The following is a 24,705-nucleotide window of genomic DNA, read 5'->3' on the forward strand; positions in this document are numbered from 1 at the left end:
CAGTGTGCACATGTATTACAGCACCCCATTGCTTCTGTAGTTCAGCAGTGTGCACATGTATTAGAGCACCCCATTGCTTCTGTAGTTCAGCAGTGTGCACATGTATTACAGCACCCCATTGCTTCTGTAGTTCAGCAGTGTGCACATGTATTAGAACACCCCATTGCTTCTGTAGTTCAGCAGTGTGCACATGTATTACAGCACCCCATTGCTTCTGTAGTTCAGCAGTGTGCACATGTATTACAGCACCCCATTGCTTCTGTAGTTCAGCAGTGTGCACATGTATTAGAGCACCCCATTGCTTCTGTAGTTCAGCAGTGTGCACATGTATTAGAGCACCCCATTGCTTCTGTAGTTCAGCAGTGTGCACATGTATTACAGCACCCCATTGCTTCTGTAGTTCAGCAGTGTGCACATGTATTACAGCACCCCATTGCTTCTGTAGTTCAGCAGTGTGCACATGTATTAGAACTCCCCATTGCTTCTGTGGTTCAGCAGCATGCACATGTATTAGAACACCCCATTGCTTCTGTAGTTCAGCAGTGTGCACATGTATTACAGCACCCCATTGCTTCTGTAGTTCAGCAGTGTGCACATGTATTACAGCTCCCCATTGCTTCTGTAGTTCAGCAGTGTGCTCATGTATTACAGCACCCCATTGCTTCTGTAGTTCAGCAGTGTGCACATGTATTACAGCTCCCCATTGCTTCTGTAGTTCAGCAGTGTGCACATGTATTAGAGCACCCCATTGCTTCTGTAGTTCAGCAGTGTGCACATGTATTAGAGCACCCCATTGCTTCTGTAGTTCAGCAGTGTGCACATGTATTAGAACACCCCATTGCTTCTGTAGTTCAGCAGTGTGCACATGTATTACAGCACCCCATTGCTTCTGTAGTTCAGCAGTGTGCACATGTATTAGAACACCCCATTGCTTCTGTAGTTCAGCAGTGTGCACATGTATTACAGCTCCCCATTGCTTCTGTAGTTCAGCAGTGTGCTCATGTATTACAGCACCCCATTGCTTCTGTAGTTCAGCAGTGTGCTCATGTATTACAGCACCCCATTGCTTCTGTAGTTCAGCAGTGTGCACATGTATTAGAGCACCCCATTGCTTCTGTAGTTCAGCAGTGTGCTCATGTATTACAGCACCCCATTGCTTCTGTAGTTCAGCAGTGTGCACATGTATTAGAGCACCCCATTGCTTCTGTAGTTTTGTTGTGCGTATGAAATCAAACCACTGGAAATGAAAATCTTGGAAGTATCAAAATAGGCAAATTAGTGATTGTCCAATTTAATTGATGACTTTAATAGGCCACACATGCAATTAATTTAAAATAGTAAGAGAAAAGGAACAGTGTCACAAAATACTAAAATGCAGGAGACTTTTCAGAAGTTGTTTAAGATGCCTAATTAAAGCACAAAGTGGTCTAACATTTTCACCCACGAGTGCCTATTGTTTCTATATCGCTGATTACCGAGTGGAAATTGAAATTCACACACCCAGAGGTTTTCATGCAGGCAGGTATATAAATGACATAAGTGACATATCTTGGTGTTCTAATAAATCGGTACACTAGAACTGTATTTCCATTTTTCTAATTCTAGGTTAATTAGGAAGAAGCGAGACTTGACAAAATAATCTTTCATATAAATCTTTTAATCAACATTTCTGTTTACATTTTAAACTTCTGCAAGAAAGCCCGGGTCTCATCCAGGCTACAAAACTTTACATTCAACAAACAGCTCAATCCCTCAAATCACCAGCCTTTTATACAAACACACAGAACCCGCACCCTCCCCTCTTCCAAACTCCATCAAGAAAAAAAAGAAAAAAAGAAACTGAACTATGAATTACCCAGAACTTACAAATAATTATAACAGATATACAGGGCTACCAAAAAGAAATGTATTAGTTGATTTGATCACAACCCTGCTGGGTTTAAGGATCTTTTTAAAAGTACTGGGAAATCACTCTGGATCGAAATCAACCAACTGTCCAGTTATCCTGGGAGTACCACTAAAAAATACATGGCTGATGCAATTCAGGGCGACTCCTGATGCTGTAAAATTCTCTAAAACTCAGCTGTGGACTGTCAGGTACAGGCTGATCAAATCAAGCCCTTAATTGTAAAATTAGACAACCATTTCAGTGCGGAACATCTGATCTTTCTAATCAATACTATCGTTTTTAGTACTAGTGAATTCTGAACTAGTAACGCTGACCCTGGCTTCGACTGGAGGGAAGAGAAACACAAATAAGGTATTGTTCATTCACATCTTTCACGTCACAGCGTGTTAGCATTAGCACCGGCAGAAAAGAAAACATTTCAAGGTTTTGAATCTATTTGGGATTGCACACCGTGTAGGTTACAACCCTTTTGTTTCGTTGCAAAAGCTTTTTAAAAAGGTCAGAGAAGGGATCAAATTGCATCTTGTTTTCAAACCTACATTGAAATCAAGACTGTTTTGTGACTTCACATCTTCGGTCAGTTCTGTGTAGGTATATATAGAGGATGAGACGAATACTGCGGTTCCTAATAATTTTCCTTTAAGGTCTCACTGAACCGACACATTTCAATTGAAAGCTGGTTAAACTTTTAATTCACACAATTAGGTTGTGCTGTAGTGTGTAACGTCTTCATGTAGGGTTCTGCATAGTGCTTTCGATTCAAAGGGAATTGCCAGATTTTAACTGGCCAATTATCATCATGTATGTTTTGCCTCATCTCAATTTAAAACTTTTAAACCTCAACATCAATAGATCGAAGAATTGTAACACGAGGGATCTTTTAAAACCCTACCTGAAGACGTTGCGCACTGTTGTTATGCTTATGTGTTTATAATGTGGATCTGCATCGGCCACGCAAAACTCACCTGTCTACACATTAAAAGGCAACAATTTGTTTTTAATTGAAAGCACTTTGGCGATTGTAAACACAGCACAACCTAACTGTGTGAATTAAAAGTTTAACCAGCTTTCAATTGAAATGTGTCGGTTCAGTGAGACCTTAAAAGAAAATTATTCGGAACCGCTGTATTCGTCCGATCCCAAATTATATATATATACACAAACACATGCTTTTTAATGTTACTTTACAAACTTAATTACTTTTAATGAAGCTTTGCAATAGTTTGACTCCCGTGGCCCGAACATTGAGTTTTAACATCTTTCCTATAGCTGTCTATCGTCCACGTTCTGCTAAATTCAGTGCTGCTGTGGAATGCTACCTTCCCTATTTCATTTGTGCAGTGCAAACTGCCAGCTGCCCTGTGTTTTACATTTCAACTACGTTGGCTTCACCTGACCAATACTGCGGAGTGACTTCAAAGATAACGAGCACGAGACGACTAGTAAAACTGGAGAACTGCTCCGATGGATTACAAACTCCAGAGCCAGACAGGGTCAATCACAGAAATCAAAGGCTTTTAAAACTTGTTAGAGGTCACGAGGGGTCACGAAGGCTCAGGAGCTTCATAGAAAAATCAAGGCTTCATTATCTGGGTTATGACAGCTCTCGTAGTTAAAATCAAATTCTACTCAACAGTGGACAAATTACTGGTAGGGCTGCACCCTAGAAACTACTGCAAACCCGTTCCACCACCTTAAAAGTTTAAAGCTTAAAGGTGTTAAAATACACCTTGAAAGTCCTTGATTTGTTTCTAAAGCAAATAACACTTTTTACAGGAGCTCCTACCTACTCCTGTCATGTATTCTGTACAGGGATGCAAAGAAGACTCCCATTGCATAGCTGTTTGATCCACTCCTGGTTTTACAATGAGTTGAACAAGACACACCCAAGCTTGTTATCTATACACACTGGGGCTAATCAAGCACATATTAAAACCTGGAACGGGTGAAACTGCTATGCAATAGGAGTCTTATTTCCATCCCTGCTTTACCAAGAGCAAGAGAAGTGTAACTACCTTGTAAATGCCTCCACCCTCCCACTGCAACACAGGTCAACAATATGCTCCTTTTAAATGGATTTCACTGCTATTAGATAACAACTTAAATGTAAACAAAATCCAGTTTCTAAGTAGCATGTCAAAAAACAGCCATTTCTTTTAGACACATTTCTTTTTTCTTATCCCTTGATGTGCAAAAACAAACATTAAGAAGCTTTAAGAAGCTTGAACATTAGGGAGAGAAAGAAATGAGGGAAGGAGGGAGGGGCAGGAGAAGAGGAGTGGGGAATGTTTATATATATATATATATATATATATATACACACACACACACATTTTTTTATTATTTAACTTGCAATCAAAAACCTTAAAACAGTAACATTTTTGTAATATTGCCGATTGTTTGTGAACACAAAAAAGCAGAACCTACCGAAACACACAAGGCTGAATTAAAAAAAAAAACTAAAAAAACTGAAATACAATCTCCCGTAATAAAATAACGCCTTCTCTACTTTGTCTTAATTATTAACATATTCTTTTTTTTTTTTTAAAGAAAACAAATTAACTAGAGCGGTTATGTTTCTGTTTGATGCACGTTCACCTCCTGCCGGGGTGTCCAAAGCTGTCTCTTCCACTCCTGGTCTTTGTTCCAGCCCTGTTCCTGAACCAATGAAACCTCCATCCAGACCCTGAAGCAGGTAATCCTATCATCTTACCTGTTAAACCTAGAGTGAAATATGATTGGACACCCCAGACCTTCAGGGTTGTTATAACAAGGATTAATTAAAAGATTTGTTTTTGCGACACGCAGCATCTCAGATCTCACGCCATGGGGTTCTCTTCCTCCAAATCCTCTTCGTCTTCCTCCTCCTCTCCATCAGGACCAGCCTGCTCCTCCTCCTCCTCCTCCTCCTCCATCATCACATCTCTCCCTTCAACCCCTCCCTCCTTCCCCTGTGTCCCTTCCCTCTCTCCCTCTTCCGTCGCGGTTGTCTCTTCTCTGGCAGCCGTGGCGTCAGCGCCGGCCTCTGCCCCTGGCTGTCCCTCCTCTTCATTCCTCTCCCCGGCTGCGCTCGTCTCCCCCACAGCGCCCCCTGCAGGAGCCCCCTCGACGCTCTCGTCCAGCTCCACGTCATGGTCGACGTTCTCATCGGTGAACGGATCCTCGCCCTGCCATGAGAAACAACAGCAACGCAGGAGCGGCTTAGCGGCTCAACCAGCGCAGAACCCCAGCCACGTTACACAAAAGGTGGACAACTACACTTTGTGTAGGGCAGGGCTGCCCGAAACCCAGTCCTCGGGACCCCTGTGTCTTCTGGTTTCATTCCAACTGAGCTCTCAATCACTTAACCCTTAACTGAACTAATAATTTGCCTAATTTTACCTTTTTGATTGTTTTCAGCTCCTAAAAAGTTGCAGATAACAATCAAAAATGTAAAATTGAGCACATTATTAGTTCAATTAAGGGTTTAGTTAAGTAATTGAGAGCTCAGTTGGAATGAAACCAGAAGACACAGGGGTCCCGAGCCCTGCCATAGGGGGAGTTATCTCTTGAATAAGCTATGCTGTCAATGACACAACTTCCACGTAAATTACATTTGGGGTCTAATCGGTTAGAAACGGATACATTGTTACTGTGTTTGTAGTTTGAAACAACCACCAAAAATCTCTGTCACTAAAATACAGCAGCTTACCATTTGGTTTAACAGCTGTCTGAAAGTCTTGCTCTGTGTGAAAGTGACTCTCATAACTAATCAATCCCCTTGGTAACCTGTCCTGGTGTGTGCTGTGCTCTTCTGCACTGCTGTCACAGAACAAGCTCAACCTGCTTGCAATCTCTGGTATTCACAGTACAGTGTAGTAATGTTATACATGCAGATGAATTATATCTGTATTTCTTGATGGGGAAAGTCATTCCCGAAACGATCCGAAAATGGAAACGAGGAATACAGCCCTACCTTTAAATACTTCTCCAGCATTGTGACAATGTGCTTGTTATTCAGCACACTCTTGGCTACATGAAGGCTGGACTTCTTGAACTGTTCTGCAATTCCCTGGAAGACAGAGGGGGGGGGGGGAAGGACATTAGGGATGTAGATTCCGTTTCATTTCCTAAAACGTTTCAACTTTAACACATTGGGAATGTTTGTAACCAATCAGAATTGTGAGAAGCCCTCCATCAGAGAGCTGTTATTTTTCAATTATGTTAGCATTAGTGTGGACGAGACTCCCTGTGTGCACTATCTATGTGTGCATGGAAAAGACTTTGAATAAATACAGGAATGAAAATAAGACTCTCATTGCACAGCAGTTTCATGCATTCCTGGCTTTACAACGAGTTTAATAAGACCTCAGCTTGGTACCTGCACAGTGGCTAATCAAGCTCGTAGTAAAACCTGGAATGGGTGAAACTGCTATGCAGCAGGAGCCTTATTTCCATCCCTGAAATAGCTTGGCCCTGCACACATCCTACTGCATAAACACTGCAGCTCACCTCTATCTGACAGTGGTTAAAAGTTAATGAAAAATTAAAAACGTTTAACATCTGCAAAACGTTTAAGCTCCAAACTATCAGAAAGTGTTATGTGTCTGCCCCGCCCCATGCCCCATGCCCCACCCCCTGCTCCACCCTCACCCCGCCCCCTGCTCCACCCCCACCTTGCGGTTCCGGTTGTGTTCAGGAGAATGCAGGTGTCTCTGGAGCAGATGATACTGTGCAGGGATTATCATGTCACAAGCCATGCAGTGAGCCGCCTCGATCCTCTTAAAGAACTGCTCCTGGGCAATACCTGCGTAGAGATGAGCAGACAAGGGTCAGACATGCTGTGCACAGCCTTCTGAACACCTCTTCAGAGTGACAACACAGCAGAACCTCTGAAAGTTACGAAAGGCAACACCTCGGGAACTGCCTAGTCAAACACATACACTTGAAACTGGATCTGGAGCTACTGGAAACAACAACAACAACAACAACAACGATCAGAGAATGAGGACCACTTAAACCAGTCTTAATTTAATGTGCAAGTCCCTTTTGAAGCCAGTCATTAAACCATTGGAAATAACACAAGTTCAGATTTACGATCGCCCTCCGTTTCCCCCGTGTGCTCCCGGACTTTCGAGATTCTGCTGGCAAAACCAAACTACCGTACCTAACGAGAATGGACATGCAAGAAATGAAATGTTTAATTAAAACCCTGGAGGAAAACTGACGCAGAGCGGCAAGCCCGCAGCAAGGTTCGTTTGCTTGTCCAGGCTGCTTGGATGTACAGCGCCAGAGACGGTGCAACACACAGAACTGACAGACCTACCCTTGAAAGGGTCTTGCTTCTGTATGGGCCCCTCTTTATCAATGAGCTCCTGACGGCGCTTTTGAATTTTCTTATTCCTATTCACTATGTACTCCTGGCAAAGCGAGGGGAGACAGGAGAGGAAAAACATGTATAGTTTCATCTCTCAATGTGTGAAAGATTCTGACACTGGCACTGAAAGTATTCATTCACATGCCCCTCTTTCCCCCTCCTCATTTGTGTTTTATACACAGTTTCAAACCAGCAATCATAAGATAAAAAAAAAAGAAAAAATTGTACGATTTGTATGTTGCAAAGCAAGAAAGAAAGATTTCAAATATTGTTGCGTATGTCTCTTTAACATGGATCATTACTCTTATCATCATATTATTAGTATTACTTACTGACTTGGTGCCTCATACATATTCCTTCCTACCTGTAGAAATTCGACAGTCTTGTCTGGCAGCTTGGTGTTGATGAATTTGAAAATCTCTTTGTGGAACTTGCTTTCCAAATGTGCTTGCACTTCTTCCTCCTCCACGGTACGGAATTTACACAGGGAGCAGGCGAACTGCATTCTGCAGACCGCACAAAACAGAAAAACAAGAAAACGTATGAAACTGGAAAGGCGGGATGGGTAAAATATATATTCTTTTTTAATTTAGGGTACTCAATTATCCCCCGCCCCCCATTGTCTCCCCAATTTAGAATGTCCAATAATTTTCCCCTCACCGCAGCATCTCCCCACACAGCTCAGGAGAACTGAGGGTTCAGCAGGCGTCCTCCGATCCCACGACCGAGCCAGCTTCCTCTTCTACACCCAGTAACTCCAGAGCAGATGTCAGCGCGCTACTGACCTCTGGAGGACAAAGGCCTGCCCTGCAGGTGTCCGGCAGATCTCACTAGGTGCCTGGCCAGCAGGGTTCGCTGTAGCGCGATGAGGAGAAACAAACACTGCTGGTTTTGCCTCCCTAACCCACGGGAGCGCCAGAGCCAATGCGATACTCCTTTCAGAATCTCCAGCGAGGACCCACCACTCCACACAGCCAGGACGTGATCCTGCACTCCCGACTGTATGACTCGCCCTGCACACCACGCAGCCAGGATGTGAACCTGCGCTCCCCTGACTGTATGACTCGCCCTGCACACCACGCAGCCAGGATGTGAACCTGCACTCCCCTGACTGTATGACTCGCCCTGCACACCACGCAGCCAGGATGTGAACCTGCGCTCCCCTGACTGTATGACTCGCCCTGCACACCACACATCCAGGATGTGAACCTGCGCTCCCCTGACTGTATGACTCGCCCTGCACACCACGCAGCCAGGATGTGAACCTGCACTCCCCTGACTGTATGACTCGCCCTGCACACCACGCAGCCAGGATGTGAACCTGCGCTCCCCTGACTGTATGACTCGCCCTGCACACCACGCAGCCAGGATGTGAACCTGCGCTCCCCTGACTGTATGACTTGCCCTGCACACCACGCAGCCAGGATGTGAACCTGCGCTCCCCTGACTGTATGACTCGCCCTGTACACCACACAGCCGTGCTTTTACCAGGAGAGCCACTCAGGGACCCCATGGGTCAAATATTCTAATATTTCAAAAACGATCACTGGTAAAAATGTACTAATGCCTTAGAAAGTTGACATTAATATTAACCAGAGCCCACAAACTGTGTAAGAAATCGCACAGCATGTGAACAATTAAAAATATCTGAATTAAACTGAGAGTTTATCAGATCACAGCCAAATGCAATCTGAAACGTGTACAGAAGGCCAGGAGTGTGCGACAAAATTGTGGGCGAAAATCAAGCCAGTTATCGTACTAACCATAATCACCCTCATGTTTTATAAAAACTGGATTAATTGACTTCTGAAATAAAACGCATTTAACCCTACTGGACAGTAGGGTGACCACCCGTCCCTAATTGGGCAGGACGGTCCCGAAATGTAAAGATCAGGTCCCGGTCCTAGGCTTAATGCCTCTGGGACGGCATTTGTCCCGAATTCGTAGACACAGTGCAATCTTACAGTTTAGCGCCAGAGTCAAACCATAGCATATCTGTTTATAGCGCATCATAACACCGCTCCTGCTGTATTATTTTGCAATGCCTTACACTCGCCAGTTAAAACAATAAAATAAAAAACGTATGGATATATCCAGACGCGCCCCCAGAAACCTTTCACATGGTCCGCACACCTGAACCACACGGACATCTCATCTCATGCCAGTAACGACTCTGCATGGTCCGTACAACTGAACCACACGGACATCTCATCTCATGCCAGTAACGACTCTGCATGGTCCGCACAACTGAACCACACGGACATCTCATCTCATGCCAGTAACGACTCTGCATGGTCCGCACACCTGAACCACACGGACATCTCATCTCATGCCAGTAACGACTCTGCATCAGCACGCTGTAAAGTGTTTCAGTCAGAGTGCTGCATTTCTGTTCTTTCCTGAGTTTCCCATTTTAACCACTTCAATACCATGACGTACGCACGTACGTCAAATGAAAGTCCACTTTACTGTACCATGGCCGTAGCTGCGTACGTCAAGTTTCCCATTCTATTCTATGATCGGTTTCTCAGTCTAGCGTTTCAGGTTTCATTCTCTAAGGCAGTGCTAGTACTGTGGAATGTGCAATGAAAGTCGGGGGAGGGTCAGGTGACATTTGTATCCAATTGCGTGTCATGTAGCGATTCCAATCTACCTGTGGGCGTTTAGAAGACTGAGATATATTTAGGGAAGCCATTCAGCTTTCACAAGTATATATATAGTGTTTTAAATAATTATTTTTTGTTTTATTATTAGTTTTACTTGTTTAGTTTAGTTTTTAGTGAAAGCTAAACATGCCAACATACGTGGTCTTTCTATAATGAGCAACGGGAGTGAAGTTGGTTCGGAGGACTTCGATACCAGCGACAGTGATGCTGACTTATCACTCAGCGATGATGATGAAGAGGATGTGGAGCCAAGAACAATACAAACAGAAGAGCATGCAGCTACTTTACAGGTAAGCCAGCTGCAAACGGGAAGCTATTTGGTTTGAAATGGCATTGCTGTGACGAAAATACTATCAAAACACAGCACTGGGTACAGGCAATGCGGCAGCCAGATCCATCACAATGCCTGTGCAAAGTAGCTGTGTACACGCATTTGTGACTATCCGTCCAACACAAGCGAAGCAGACACTGTAAAAAAAAGGTACAGGGTCTGCTACGAAAATTAAAACAAACGACAAAAGAAAAATGTGCAGTGGTTGCGAAGGCAACCCCGGGTTCTGTTGTATTGAACGTTTCAATAAATAGCACAGAGCAAGTCGATAATGGCACACGTTTTGATGTTGTTTGATTTTTATTTGATAATTACTGTTTACTGATTATTATTATTATTGTTAATTTGAAGCGTTTTTGTTCTCATTGTTCAAAAAAAAAAAAAAGTTTCTCTATATTGAATATGGGTATGTAGTACACAGGAGCATAAAGGGTTAATGAAAAACACAGTTTAGTTAATTTATTTGTGTTTTATTCATCATATGTTAACATTTTATAGCAATTACAGGTTTGAAAACATTATTATTATTATTTTCAAAATCTGGTACCTGGGAAGGGGTTTCATTTTTACATCTGGAGTTGAAGTGGTTAAAAATTAATAAAGACAGAACAGAAACTACAGTGACAGCCAAATAGTCCACAACAACAATAAAAGCTACAAATAAACCTGTTTGAAATAGAGTTAAAGGAAAAACTAGCTCACAAATCTGTTATGCTGGTTCCATTTCTAATCATTTTACACTCACAATCACTATATCTAATCATTATGTGCAATTAGCTTAATGCAGAAGCGTCCAATCGTGGACCTGAAGGGCCATTCCACTCCAGCTTTAACGCGGAAAATGAAACACTTGAGGGTCAGGGTGGAGGTTTAATGGGTTCAATGTATTGATCCCTGACGGAGGCTCCTGCTAGGCTAAGTATTCATCTACCTGTCTCAGTTTGCACTTCACAGCCAGCCTGTACAGGAAAGGGAAGCTCACCGTTTATGCTCTTTGATATCCTGGTAGCGGTCTTTCTGCCGTTGGTTCTGCCTCTCCAGCTTTCTCTTCTCTCTTTTTTTCTTCTTTGCTTCTTCGTCCTCTTCCTCTCCCTCAGCAGCTGTGAGAGACAGGGGGGGGGAAGCAGTTCAGAGGAGGAGTCTGATCGGTGTTGCTGATCAATCAGACACCTCCTCTTGCCTCTTACTGGCTGGAGCACAAGAACATTTACAAACGAGAGGAGGCCATTCGGCCCATCAGTGTTAATCCGGGTGGGTTTTTAGTAGCTGATTGATTTCAGAACTTTGTCAAGCTGGGTCTTAGAGGACAAACGTGATTCTGCCTCAACAACATGACTGGGTAACTATAAGTTTAACATGACACACCTGAGCTTGTTACCTATACACTGTGGCTAATCAAGCTTGTAGCAAAACCTGTAATGGGTGTCACTGCTATGCAATAGGAGTCTTATTTCCATCCCTGATTAAGTTAACAGGACTATCCGATTGTCTTATTCTATGCTTCTGAGAGTACACTGAACAACTGATGGATAAGAAACAGTGGCACGGGCTTCAGCATTTCATTTATCTAACAGCAGAAAGGTTGAAAATGCTCTGCTGGAGGATGGTCTTGCTGTGTGGAATGTGTCTGGGTTTTAAACAGCACTCACTCTTCTTTTTCTTTTCTCCATCTTCACCGACAACCTCTTCGGTTTCCTGCAACAAACAGAAGAGATCTATTCAATTTTCACAAGTCCCGTCGCGGACAGACAGAAGCGGACCGAGTCGCCTCCACTGTGGCAGCAGCGGTACTTCAGCGTCAGAGTAAAACACTCACTTCTTTATCTTCGTTGTCATCGTCTTCTGAAAGAGAACGAAAAGAAAGTCTTATCAGCAAACACCGTCCATCTTTAACCTCCCATATTCACAGGCTATCATACAGTAAAAGACATTGAGAAACATTTCCTGACAAAACTTTGAGCAAAGTTTCTCTTTTTGTGTTCTATTTAGTTCTACGAGCTTCTGTGAAGTTTTATGTTAAGGTTATTTGGAAATGGCTAATATCAGCATCAGACCTAAAAACGATTTCTTAAAAAACCACAGCTTCTGTTAACTGCTGTGACAACCTTTTGCAGTTCTCCTTTGTAGCTGCCTGACTTACACACGGGTTATAATACCATAAAGAAATATCATGGATTGGCTAGAAACTAAGACTAGCCCTGAAGCACCCAGTCCTGGGTTTCAGGACTCCCCCCTCAGTGAAGTCTATTATTATAACTGAAATGATCAGGAGCCAGGAGTTTGAGCAGGGTTAGAAACTCACACTAGCCCTGCTGCACCCAGTTCTGGGGTTCAGAACTACCCCTCAATGAAGTCTATTACTGAAATGATAAGGAGGCAGGAGTTTGATGCTACTCCCTAATAGCTGTATGAACAACTCCCATCAGTAAGCCTGCAGACTCGGGTGCAACTTCTTCATGCTGTGATGAGAAGTGCGATCAGCTCAGAGCAGATTTAGCAGGGCCCGATAGTTCAGACTCCTGGCACCTGGCCATTTCAATAACATACCTAAGCAAGGTATATAAAAGGTATATAGGTTTCTTGATTGGGGAAAGTCATATTAACAATTTCACTTTTACTAGTTTCAGAACAAGTTCAGAGTATACTTTACTCTACAGTATTACTGGCTTAACTGGAAAACTACAGAATTCGGGGTGCCCTAGAAAAGTGTTTCTCAACCCTGGTCCTGGGGACCCCGTGTCTGCTGATTTTCATTCCAACCGAGCTCTCAATTACTTAACAAGATCTTTAATTGAACTGATAATTTGCTTAATTAGACCTTTTTAATTGTTTTCAGCTCTTAAACAGCTGCAGATTTGACAAGTTAGCTATAACATTTCATAATTAACTTGAAGGCTACAACTGTTTAACAGCAATTTTAAAAGGTCTAATTAAGCAAATCAGTTTAATTAAGGATCTAGTTAAGTAATGGAGAGCTTGGTTGGAATGAAAACCAGCAGATACAGGGGGTCCCCAGGACCAGGGTTGAGAAACATTGCCCTAGAGCAAATATTAACAGGGATGGAAATAAGACTCCCATTGCATATTAGTATGATCCATTCCTGGTTTCCGTAGCTTAATAAGACATACCCTGAGCTTGTTACCAATACACTGCAGCTAATCAAGCATGTAGTAAAACTTGGAATGGATGAAACAGATATGCAATGGGAGTCTTATTTCCATATCTGAGTAGTTCCTGTGTCAGAAAGGTCAGAATGTCACAGTTTGACCCAATCCTGGTTTTACTATGAGTTTAATGTGGCTAATCAAGCTCGTTTTAAAACCTGGATGAAACTGCAATGCAATGGGAGTCTTATTTCCATCCCTGGTTAAGGTGATCAATGGAAGGGTGGATTCTCTCACCACAGTCCTCCTCCTCCTCCTCGGAGTCAGTCCTGCGGTATTTACTGTCGAGCTCGTCTGAGGTCTGGGACTGCCTCCTTTTCCGCCCATCGAAGTTTCGGAACATGGGGCCCCCTCGCAGTCTCGGCTGGGGACAGAGGGCCACAAAACATCATCGTGCTGCTTCAACTCTGTTTAAAAACCATCATCGTGCTGCTTCAACTCTCTTTAAAAACCATCATCGTGCTGCTTCAACTCTCTTTAAAAACCATCATCGTGCTGCTTCATCTCTCTTTAAAAACCATCATCGTGCTGCTTCAACTCTGTTTAAAAACCATCATCGTGCTGCTTCAACTCTGTTTAAAAACCATCATCGTGCTGCTTCAACTCTGTTTAAAAACCATCATCGTGCTGCTTCAACTCTGTTTAAAAACCATCATCGTGCTGCTTCAACTCTGTTTAAAAACCATCATCGTGCTGCTTCAACTCTGTTTAAAAACCATCATCGTGCTGCTTCAACTCTGTTTAAAAACCATCATCGTGCTGCTTCAACTCTCTTTAAAAACCATCATCGTGCTGCTTCAACTCTGTTTAAAAACCATTCCCGTTCCGGGATGGATGCAAGACTCCTACTGCATAGCAGTTCACCCGTTCCAGGTTTTAATACAAGCTTGATTAGCCCGTGTATAGGCAACAAGCTCAGGTGCATCTTATTAAATTCCTAGTAAAACCAGGAGTGGATCAAACTGCTATGCAATGGGAGTCTTAGTCCCATCCCTGCTGTTCTAAACGTAGGGGCAGGGTAGGTGCATCTTAAACAAACCTGGGGTACTTCATTTTACAAATGACAGTTCTCCTTGATATTTCATGATTTGTAATATTTTAAAATTCACTCATTCAGACAATTCACGCTTAGTTCAATTTTACAAGTCCCATATATAACTGTACACAGACTCACTTTCACTGTTTCCAATATTACACATTCTTTGGTGTGCTATTAATCCAAATAAAGGGGAAGCACTGTGTTAGCAAATAAACCTCCTGGCTATGTGAACTTCCTTCACATAATAAAACACTAACACAGAAACACTCTGGATAGAGCACGGGTTAACACAGCAGTGTGAGGCAATGGCCGATTAAAAAGAATTCCACACAAGTTCCCCTGCCATGCACAGCCAGTCACTAGGCATGTTTAGAAGTTTGAAAAACTAAGAACTAAGTTTCAGCAAACACGTATTTTCCAATTAACATACCTGGCAAACTGAGAGCTTTCATTGACATAGCGCAGCCATGTTCAAAAATAAAAATAAATGTGTTTCTTAAAAAAAAAAAAAAGAGACCTATAACGTAATTGAAAGCAGACTTTAAGAGGAGCGGGCATTAAGCTAAGAAATACAAAAAAGGTCCTTCCCTTTAATATGAATTAGAAGTCACTTCCCCATTGGAACTTATTAGCTGCAACTACAACTTATAATTTTGCTGAGTGTAGATCTTGCACTCAGACTGTCAACGACAAAGCATTCCGAACGGTTAAACCACAGCAGAATCGACATGAACACATTAAACACATTCGTGACACGGTTCTCCCCAGGAATTCTGTACAGCCAGGGGGCACGACATTACAGCCGGGAGCACTTAACGGAAAAATAAACTTGCCTTACCTTCAATATTATTATTATTATTTATTTCTTAGCAGACGCCCTTATCCAGGGCGACTTACAATCGCAAGCAAATACAATATATATATAATACCACAAATAATTTGAATAAAGTGTTGTCTTTCGTTGATTATATCTGCCTGCTGTTTTTTATATTATACATTTTCTTTCTCATTTCTGTTTTTTATTATGGTAAATGACCGTGCTTATTTAGGCACTCTACGATTTGACTGGGGAAAGATAACGTAGGGTTATTGGAGTTCACAAAAAAAAAAAAGGTAACCTTTGCACTGTTCATTTTAACCATTTTTTTTTAACACAACAGTACTCACACATGTTTGGTCACCATCATAACTGTCGCATGAAACCGGACTGTAATAATCCAGCACCTCTGCACTTGTATGTCAGCTTACCAGTGTTCAGCTGACATCCCATCATGCCTTTCTTCGTAAAGGCGTACAGCCTCTATAAATGAACTCCCAGTATCTCTCACAAGCACCTGGGTGCATACTGTTATGCTGTCACAACAAAAGGAATACGCTTTTTGTTTTGTATAGCTATTATGTACTGTACATCACCTTACAGTACAATAATACGACAAAAAATGGACTGAATGATAATACCCGAAAATAATCGTAATAAAGTAGCCGACGCAAATATAGTATTAGTGCTTAACACAGAAAACACGCCCCTTCAGCTCTCCGATTGGTTAAATGTTGTGTCACGACGTAACACAGCTGTCATTTGGTTCCAAGATTTTCTTTCACCCAGCAGCGTGCAACTGCCTAGTCTGCTATAAGCGCAATCAATCCTTATTGGTAAAGGCACAGCAGCATCTGCAAGACGGGCGGATCAGGTTTTTTCAGACGGACGGTGACAGGGAGAATGGCCTGGGGAGAAGCCTGGTATCAGCTTGTCGTCTGTTTTTTTATTTAGATTTAACCCATTAAAAGGTACAAGGGACATACGTGTCCCACAAATACAATGATGCAAACGTTCTTATTTTTGCAGCGAGGAGCAGCATCCAAACAGTCAGCTTCCTCCTCGTGATGCTTGAGTCGCTCTCAAACGCACTGTAAGAAGAAACCGTTTGAACAACAAGAGCTCAATTCCTCGCGCACCTGAAGGGGTTAATGGCTTACAATCTGTTTGTAAGTGTTCCGTGGCTGCCTCTAATCAAGTTCAGAGTGTCCCTTCTCTTGCACTCTTTGTATAACCGACAAAGCAAAGAGTGTGAAATACACACTCCGCCCGATTAGAGGCAGCCACCGAACACATAAAATACATGCACAGAGCTTGTGGGGGTCCAGGCGTACTCACTCGGTTGTCTCCTTCGTTTCGCATGCGGTTTCTCCCGTTGCGTTGACGGCCTCCTCCGTAGTGGTTGCCCATGGGGAACCTTCCTCCCATTCCTCCTCCTCCTCCTCCCATCCCCATTCCCATTCCCATCCCCATCCCTGGCATGGGTGGCCCGCTGCCATGCATGCCGGGATAGTCAGGAACCAGGGCTTGGGAGAAGAGAGAGGGGAGCCTGTTGCCCATGCCCATGTTGCACCCTCCTCCTCCTCCTCCTCCACCTCCCATCCCCATCCCTCGGGGTCCCATGTAGTTGAGCTCATTCCATCGTGCGGACAGCCTCTCGGAGCTCGACGGAGGCATGTTGTAGCGACCAGGCGGCGGTGGCTGTTGGTGGTGGTGCTGTTGCTGGTGATGGGGCAGGTGGTGGGGAGGGTTGAAGTAGTTGCCCCGACCGCGGTTGGGGGGGCGCTGGTGGTGATGGTTTTGCCCCCTTCCTCCTCCTCGGTTGCTGGGAGGGCCCCCATAGCCTTCACGGCCCCCTCTGTCGCGACCCCCTCTGTCGCGGCCCCTTCTGCGGCTCCCCGAAGAGGCTGAGGAAGAGGAGGAGGAGGGGTTGTCGAAGCGACTGCCGAAGGTGGACTCAGCGTCGGGCTGCGCTGCTGGAGCTGGGAGTCCCCCTGTGCTGCCCCCCTCTCCGTAATCATAGCCGGATCGGTAGAGGTCCCGGTCGGGCAGCGGCGCTCTGGAGTCGTGGGACTCGAACGACTCGAACCTGAAAGAGCTGCACAGCAAGAAGCCGGATCAGTACCGGGTACAACAAACACATGTACAAGAAACGGAATCTAGCTGCATAAACAAAGTAGCTTTTCTTATTTCAAAAATGATTTCTTACTTCAAGGCATTACAAGGTTTTCCTTTCCTTAGAGATTTGTTACTAAAAAACGGAGTGAGACAAACTACATGGGGAATTTATCAATATCTGAAACAGATCCTGCAAAAGAAATCCGTGAAATTGCATCTAAGAAACAACTGACAATGTACTGCCCGGATTTGAATAAGACTCCTATTGCACAGGAGTTTCATCCATTCCACGTTTTACTACAAGCTTGATAAGCCACAGTGTATCAGTAACAAGCTCAGGTGTGTCTTATTAAACTCATAGTAACACCAGGTATGGATGAAACTGCTATGCAATGGGAGCCTTTATTCCCAGAAATCGGTCATTTGATGGGACACCAGATTTATCTTACTCCAGAGATTCATGTTACTAAAATTTGGTATTACATTTCAGTTTTCCAGGTATTTCAAAGCGAAAGAGTATTTCGGGTTAATTTCAGTGTAGAATATCTGAACATGAAAAGCCCCTGCGTGTCCCAGTGCCCCAGCGATCGCAGTCACCTCTCCTGGCTGTCCGGCACTCCGCTTTCCTTGGACAGCAGGTCCAGTCTCTGGTTGATCTTGGCGATGAGGGAGTCGGACACCTCGCTGCTGGTCTTGGCCGCGCTGCCCATCGACCCGGCCGTGTTCATGCTGGTGTCCCCGCTCGTCGAGCTGGGGTCTGTCTTGGGAGCCTCCCAGGTGCCTGCTGTGCCGTAGTTATAGGTGGCTGCTGTAGAGGCGGTGCCTGTCTGTGTGTTGTAATAGTCATAGCCCTCGTATCCTGAAACAGATCAATCGATTACTGAGTGCTGTGGCTTTTCAACATTCATTGAATTCGATTAATCGCTCTGGTGGAGTATTTGGAACCTCATGTAGCTAGCTTACAGAAACACATGCTTTCCTTACTACTGTTTGTGTTTGTTTCGTCACTGTCACCTACCAGACAGCAGAGCCATCACAGAGAGGCCCTATCATTTAAATAGTACCAATAGCTCTGCTAAGCTCTATTCACGTTAGCAGCACATACATAGTTCATAGGGTTTAATGACACCATTTTTGTTTGATTTTTTAAATTGGTTTTTTTGTGTGAATTTCTTTGATCTTTGTTTTTTCCAGGGCAGCGTGTGTAACATTTGAAAAAACTGTGTTAACTTGGCTTATCACAGCCTGAATGCATGTACTTTCTGCTGTCATTCAAACCACAACCCACTGAACCAGACTGAGAAGTAAATTAAAACATAACAGTCACTTGCCTTGCCAGCCTGTGGTATTTGCAGAAGAACCTGAAAGAAAAATATTATTATAAGAAATGAAAGCTGCAAGGATTGGTAATCATGTACTAAAAACGACATGTTCTTTTTACAGAGTTGCTTCTAGCTGGGCTTTTAAATCTTCTTAAAATGTTTGACACATAATGTAAAATCATATGCATTGTAGGTTTAGAATATTCATCTATCATCATAGAGTTACCGATAGCTAGAAGCAGTCCAAATCTGCAGGAACATATGCAAGGCATTTGTATTAACCCTTTGCAGTCCTATGTTGGACCAGGTCCGGCATTACAATTTTTCCTTTCCGTTCTGATGTCGACCCTGTCCGACATCATCAAAAAGATGTCAAGCACAGGTCCCTAGTCGTTTTTTCTCCAGGAAAAAAACGAGAAAAGCTTTCAATGGCCGAAAAAAAAAAAAAAAAAAGATCTCAGCAATACACAGTCCCTTCACCACAGACATAACATGGACAGAAACAAACAAGACAGCTGCTTCTGCATCCAGCGCTCAAAGAATATCACAGACATGTGCAGAGCTTTTTGACATGTTATAGTAATAAAATAATGACTTGGATCGCATTATTGAGGAGTTTGGTGATAAAACAAGTGATCAGGAGATGATTTATCAGTATGCACTACTATCAAGAGGTATGTGAAAAATACAGCAAACGAGGGGTGGGGCGGGGCTGGAGATGCAGAACTGAGTGTCCTGTTGATATGCAGTGCCTTTTAAACCTGTTTTACTGTGAAAAAAAATACTTTTAACCCTTAGCGGTCCATTTATTCAGCGCCTGTCAGGCACGTCAGGTCCAGTTTATTTTCACACGTGCTGTTTAAAAGTAACTTTTAAACAGCGCGTGTGAAATAAACAGCTAAGGGTTAATAATGGCTTGTAAAAATGTAAATGAAGTCAACATAATCATATCAAACAGTTTAGGGGTTAAGTGCTTCCAATTTAATATAGCAAGCACATTTTCAAAGCCTTAACTCCAGTCTTAAAAATGAACTCCGACAGCGGTTTTATCACCTGCAGTAAACAGACGTGCTCGAAAAACATGGATAACTGAAGGTCGTTCTTTTACAAACCGACAACGCCCCAGTCAAACTGACTTGATTTGTGAAGTTCGTGGAAAGACCGCACAGCGAATGGACAGGCTGTGGAGGGTCTTTGGCCTCGAGGCTCACACTGAGATGTACATACCTGGAGTCCCTGTGGTGGTGGAGGCTGTCGCTGCTGCTGATGCTGTAGCTGCAGGATTGGCAGCTGTTTCAGCACTGCCCCAAGATCCAAAATCTGAAAACATACAGGCAACAGGTCATTCGCTGCAACAACTGAATCATATCACAGGGCTTGAATTTCACAGCGGGATTGCGGGAATCGCGCATTTTCCAAGTTGCTCCCGCGTATCTGCAAGTTTCAGTGCGGGAAAATCCCGCAGAGATATTTTAAGACACCAAGCTACTGTATTTTTCAACCAATTTAGAATGCCTGAAACGCTACAACAATCGATAAGGAAGTGGTGTCAGTGATGAAAGCACTATGAGCCGCATTCTGAGTAGTTCTGGTTAAAATAAATAAATAAATAAATAAATAAATAAATAAATAAATAAAAGTAGTGCTGGATATTTTAAGTGCTGCGAGACTTTATTCTCTCGTACGTGATTCTCGACCGCTATCTTTAAGGATTATAGAAACTCAGTACACTGCAGTAAGTAAACAGTTTTGAAGTCTATCTAGGTGTTGTTTTGCAAGCGGTGACTTTCGCTTTAACTCTTAAAACTCAGCCCCATTCATTTTGGGGTGCAAGCGCACCAAAGGTTACTCACATATTACTCAGGCACTGTAAAAGCCACCTACCCGGCTTGTTTAAAAGTACAGACTCGGGGCTTTCCAAAGACGTATTCAGTGTGTGTATGCAGTACTCCTAGCCGGAACTACGATCGCCTGAAGTTAAGCCTCTCATCATGTGACAGAGTTCACAGCTTAGGTTTCGTTTTGAGTCTATTGCTGCGTCATTGTAGCAGCTCATATTGAGGTTCAATGCTGCAGGTTTATTTATTTTTTTAGCCATCTATGATTACAATATATATAATCAGTGACCAAACATGATTTTTTTTGGAAAAGCGTCCCCCCCCCCCTCCATATATTCTCATCTCTACCACATATGCCTGATCCTGTTGCAACTTACATAATATGAAAGGCCATTTTGTAGCCTTTTAATTTGATATGTTACATGCATGCATTCAACAAACCCAGCTAGACTGTGCACACAGTCTTATAAAACATTTTAACAGTACATATTTGCTGGACAGCTGCAAATCTCTCAAGCTGTCAGACTTAGCAGCCTGCTTGCCAAAGGAGACGAGAACGGTCCCCTCATATATTCACACAAAGCACGCCCCTTTGAACTCTTGTAAAGCAAATCCATCAGCAGCTCACTGCCGACAAGTGAACATTGCATAGCAGTTTGATCCATTCCTGGTTTTACTACAAGTTTAATAAGACTCACCTGAGCTTGTTACCTGTGCACTGTGGCTAATCAAGCTCATAGTAAAACCTAGCATGGGTGAAATAGCTATGCAATAACAGCCTCATTTCCATGCCTGAGAATACCTGACCAGGTACTACAATCCAACTCTTTCCAGAGACGCTGTAGAAACGTGTGGGGACTTGCTGGAGTTTTAGAAGGTCAAAGCTATTGTCATTTATATTAAATCTTTTACAGACCTACTTCATTTGTCTGGCTACAATTCAAACTGGCTAGCTTCCACGACAAAGACAACGCAATAGCTACAGCACAGGAAGCTACATGAACGAGACACACTGTTTTATTAAAAAATATATCCCCAACACAGAGTCGTAAACTGTGGACCATACAGTTTTTAAATATTGCAGTTATATTTTGCTGTAAAACGGTATATGATTACACAGGACATTTGAAAAGCTAAATGCAGCATGCAGAACATGACAGATAAAAAGCCTGAAACCCGACAGACCTCTCATGCTAGCGGAGCTCGATTCTGACAGCGTCAACGAGTTTATACAGGCATTCGATATGCAACTCCCTCTTCAACTTCTCAGAGCAAAGTTCATGTAAAACCACGCCCTCCCCCACACAGGAACCAGCATTAAGTAACTTTGCAGGACTGCCCCATTAGTACTGATTAGGGTGATCATGTGCATCCATGTTCACAGTTTGGGTCAGTTCAGGGTTTTAACTCATATCCCAATGCATTCTGGAAAGTGTAGTCCTGCTTCTCATAAAGAAAAGAAACAAGTGAAAAGTACCTGAGACAGGTAAAAAGTACCAGAATGCACTGCGATGGGAGCTGAAAAGCCTGAGCTGACCCAAACTGTCCGGGTGAACATGGAACCATATGGTCATCCTAGTAAAAATGAAATATGCATCTGGAACTGTGAAAACATTTCGAGACACAGAATTTCCCTCACCTGTGTTCTGCTGGTCTGCAATGTTTGCTGAACAGCTGAATATGTGCATGAGCTGAAACTCTTAAAATAATAACAATACAAAACAGCACTATTAAAAATACTACCACTGTAATAATATATATACATATATTCTGCATGCTTTTTCTTTAAAACTATTTACAGGGTTGAATGTCTACTCTGGTAGCCAACTTCCACACAGTATTATTATTATTATTATTATTAGTTTATTTAGCAGACTCCTTTATCCAAGGCGACTTACAGGAGACTAGGGTGTGTGAACTATGCACCAGCTGCAGAGTCATTTACAACTACGTCTCACCTGAAAGACGGAGCACAAGGGGGTTAAGTGACTTGCTTAGGATCACTCAATGAGTCAGTGGGTGAGGTGGGGTTTGAACCGGGGACCTCCTGGTTACAAGCCCGTTTCTTTAACCACTGGACCACACAGCCTCCTATACACAGTAAGAAGAATTCATATTCTCCACTTAAATGCCAATAGTTCTGGGTTCCAATACAGCAACAACTGCCAGCTTCCTTTGCATGTGATGTGTTGCATGAGTAAGAGCTCGTGGAACATGCTGTGCATTAGTCGCTGCAGATCCGTGGCACAGCACAAGTTCAAAGGGAGAACACAACTACTGCACTAGGCAGGCAGCACTCGCTCAAGGGTTACTGAAACAAAAAACGAAAAATGCTTCTTGATATTAAAATAAGAAAGGGAAAGGCGGGTTTCCTACTTGACTGTATACAGCTGTTAACTGCGGTCAAATGAACCCACAAGGGAATATGATATATCTCAAATGGAACGGATTTAAACGCCACACCGCTACTGAACTTTCGTTTTTGGCAAAGCGGGGTCATTTTTCTCGTGGGATTTACTCACGGCTCCACACACGTGCTGTTGCACACGCAACACTGTGCACTCACCACCAACACAACCCATGCATGCAACCCTCCTTTATGAAATACTGCAGCTATCCTGTGAACGGACGTTTTATATCACAGAATGTGCTTTCAGCTAATCTTATTTGAACCAGAATAGCAAGATGCAATTGGACCAATACCCGTTTACTAAGACACAAGTTGGGAGGGGAGCATGGTCACATCTTACAGTATAACCATTTTAAACCCCCCGCACATACGCAGCTGTGTTGGCAATAATTCCTAAAAATTGTCTGCACAGTATTGGGAGCTGAAGCAGCAGCGGCCATTTTGTGATGTGCAGAATAAAGAAATAAACCACAGCTCCATTTTATTACACAGAGACATTTTGATTTATTTATTAATTTATTTTTTTAAAATAACGAATACAAAATGTAATCAAAAGATAGACGGACTGACAAATACACAGCGGTGTCTACGCTACAGACCGTACTAGGAGCGGATTACACAACCGTAAATAATGTTAAATATTACAAGCAGACGGTGCATATTAATTATTACATACAATAATGGTGGCACTAATTGAAATATGCATTACACAGACCGCAAGCAGAGTGTTTTGATTACAATGCACGATGTTCAACTGCAATGCGTTAACTGTTAGTATCAATATTACATTTCAACGTTTACAAAAAAAAAATCAAATAACGTAAAGTGTCGTATCTTTGTGTACAGTAAATAAAAACGATATGTTCTAAAATGTCGTCCGTTTCGTTTTGTGCTGACGTGCATGGGGATATATGGCTTGTTTCACTTGATATTTTTTTTTCTGTGTGCGTAATAATATTTATAACATTCAACACGGTTTGCAATGGAATGAGATCGCTGGATTTTAAACATAAACACGGCTGCGTGAAAAGATCTGGCTGTTGAAATAATAATAATAATAAAAAAATGATCATCATAAAAACTGAAAACTGGAGGAGGGGGGGGTGTGAAATATGTTTTGGGACTGACCTGCGTAACTGCTGTTGTTATCCATTTTTGCAGCCCCTCTTGGTTAGCAACAACTCGGTGCGTCTGAAGTGTACACCCGCAAAGAACCCCGGTCCGTCGCGGCGAGGCGAGCTTCGACTTCACCGATAGGATACCTCTACCGCCAATCAAAAAGGAACTAATACCATTGGTTTAGGGGTTTGGCTCTCATTGGTGGGTTGAGGTGTCATTTGGGTTTACGGCGGGGGAGGAACTTCGGATTCACGGAGTAGCGTTCTTGTAAGAAAAGGAGCTGTCCAATCAGACTTAGGTTTAAGAAGGAACGGGTTTTTGATTGGTTACTTTTCTTACCAGTCTCACATGGACCTGTCATTAAGCAGTGACGTCCAGTTGAGGTCAGCGTAGAGATTAAAATAGCACATGGTCTATAATGAGTATTTATTTAGTTAGTTAGTTAGTTATATAGACTTGTGTATCAGTCCTTATCTGACCTTTACAATTTGAATATGTTTTTACAGAAAGAATAAATGTATTTCAATAAATACATTGGACCCTGTTGACAAAACTTTAAGGAATTTTTAAAGGATTTGTTTTTTTTTTTAAGGAACGGTTTTTAAATCATTCTTT

General features: G+C 42.8%; 1 protein-coding gene across 2 annotated transcripts; it reads right to left on the minus strand.

The window, feature by feature from the left end:
* Positions 1 to 1,639: 1,639 nt before the first annotated feature.
* Positions 1,640 to 24,253, minus strand: LOC131706560 (A-kinase anchor protein 8-like). Of its 2 annotated transcripts, none has more exons than XM_059007867.1 (14): positions 24,100 to 24,253; positions 19,951 to 20,043; positions 18,733 to 18,762; positions 17,999 to 18,260; positions 16,622 to 17,381; positions 13,665 to 13,791; positions 12,079 to 12,101; positions 11,912 to 11,957; positions 11,245 to 11,362; positions 7,630 to 7,771; positions 7,215 to 7,308; positions 6,565 to 6,695; positions 5,865 to 5,960; positions 1,640 to 5,076 (listed from the first exon to the last, which is right to left on the minus strand). In XM_059007867.1, the coding sequence occupies exons 1-14, from the start codon at positions 24,122 to 24,124 to the stop codon at positions 4,729 to 4,731; spliced, it is 2,295 nt and encodes a 764-aa protein (XP_058863850.1). In that variant the 5' UTR covers positions 24,125 to 24,253; the 3' UTR covers positions 1,640 to 4,728. The 2 variants fall into 2 exon arrangements, with proteins under 2 accessions (XP_058863850.1, XP_058863849.1); XM_059007866.1 differs by having other exon boundaries at positions 12,079 to 12,104.
* Between the last annotated feature and the right edge of the window lie 452 nt (positions 24,254 to 24,705).

Source organism: Acipenser ruthenus, chromosome 36 (assembly GCF_902713425.1).
Source record: "Acipenser ruthenus chromosome 36, fAciRut3.2 maternal haplotype, whole genome shotgun sequence".
NCBI classification, from domain to species: Eukaryota; Metazoa; Chordata; class Actinopteri; order Acipenseriformes; family Acipenseridae; genus Acipenser; species Acipenser ruthenus.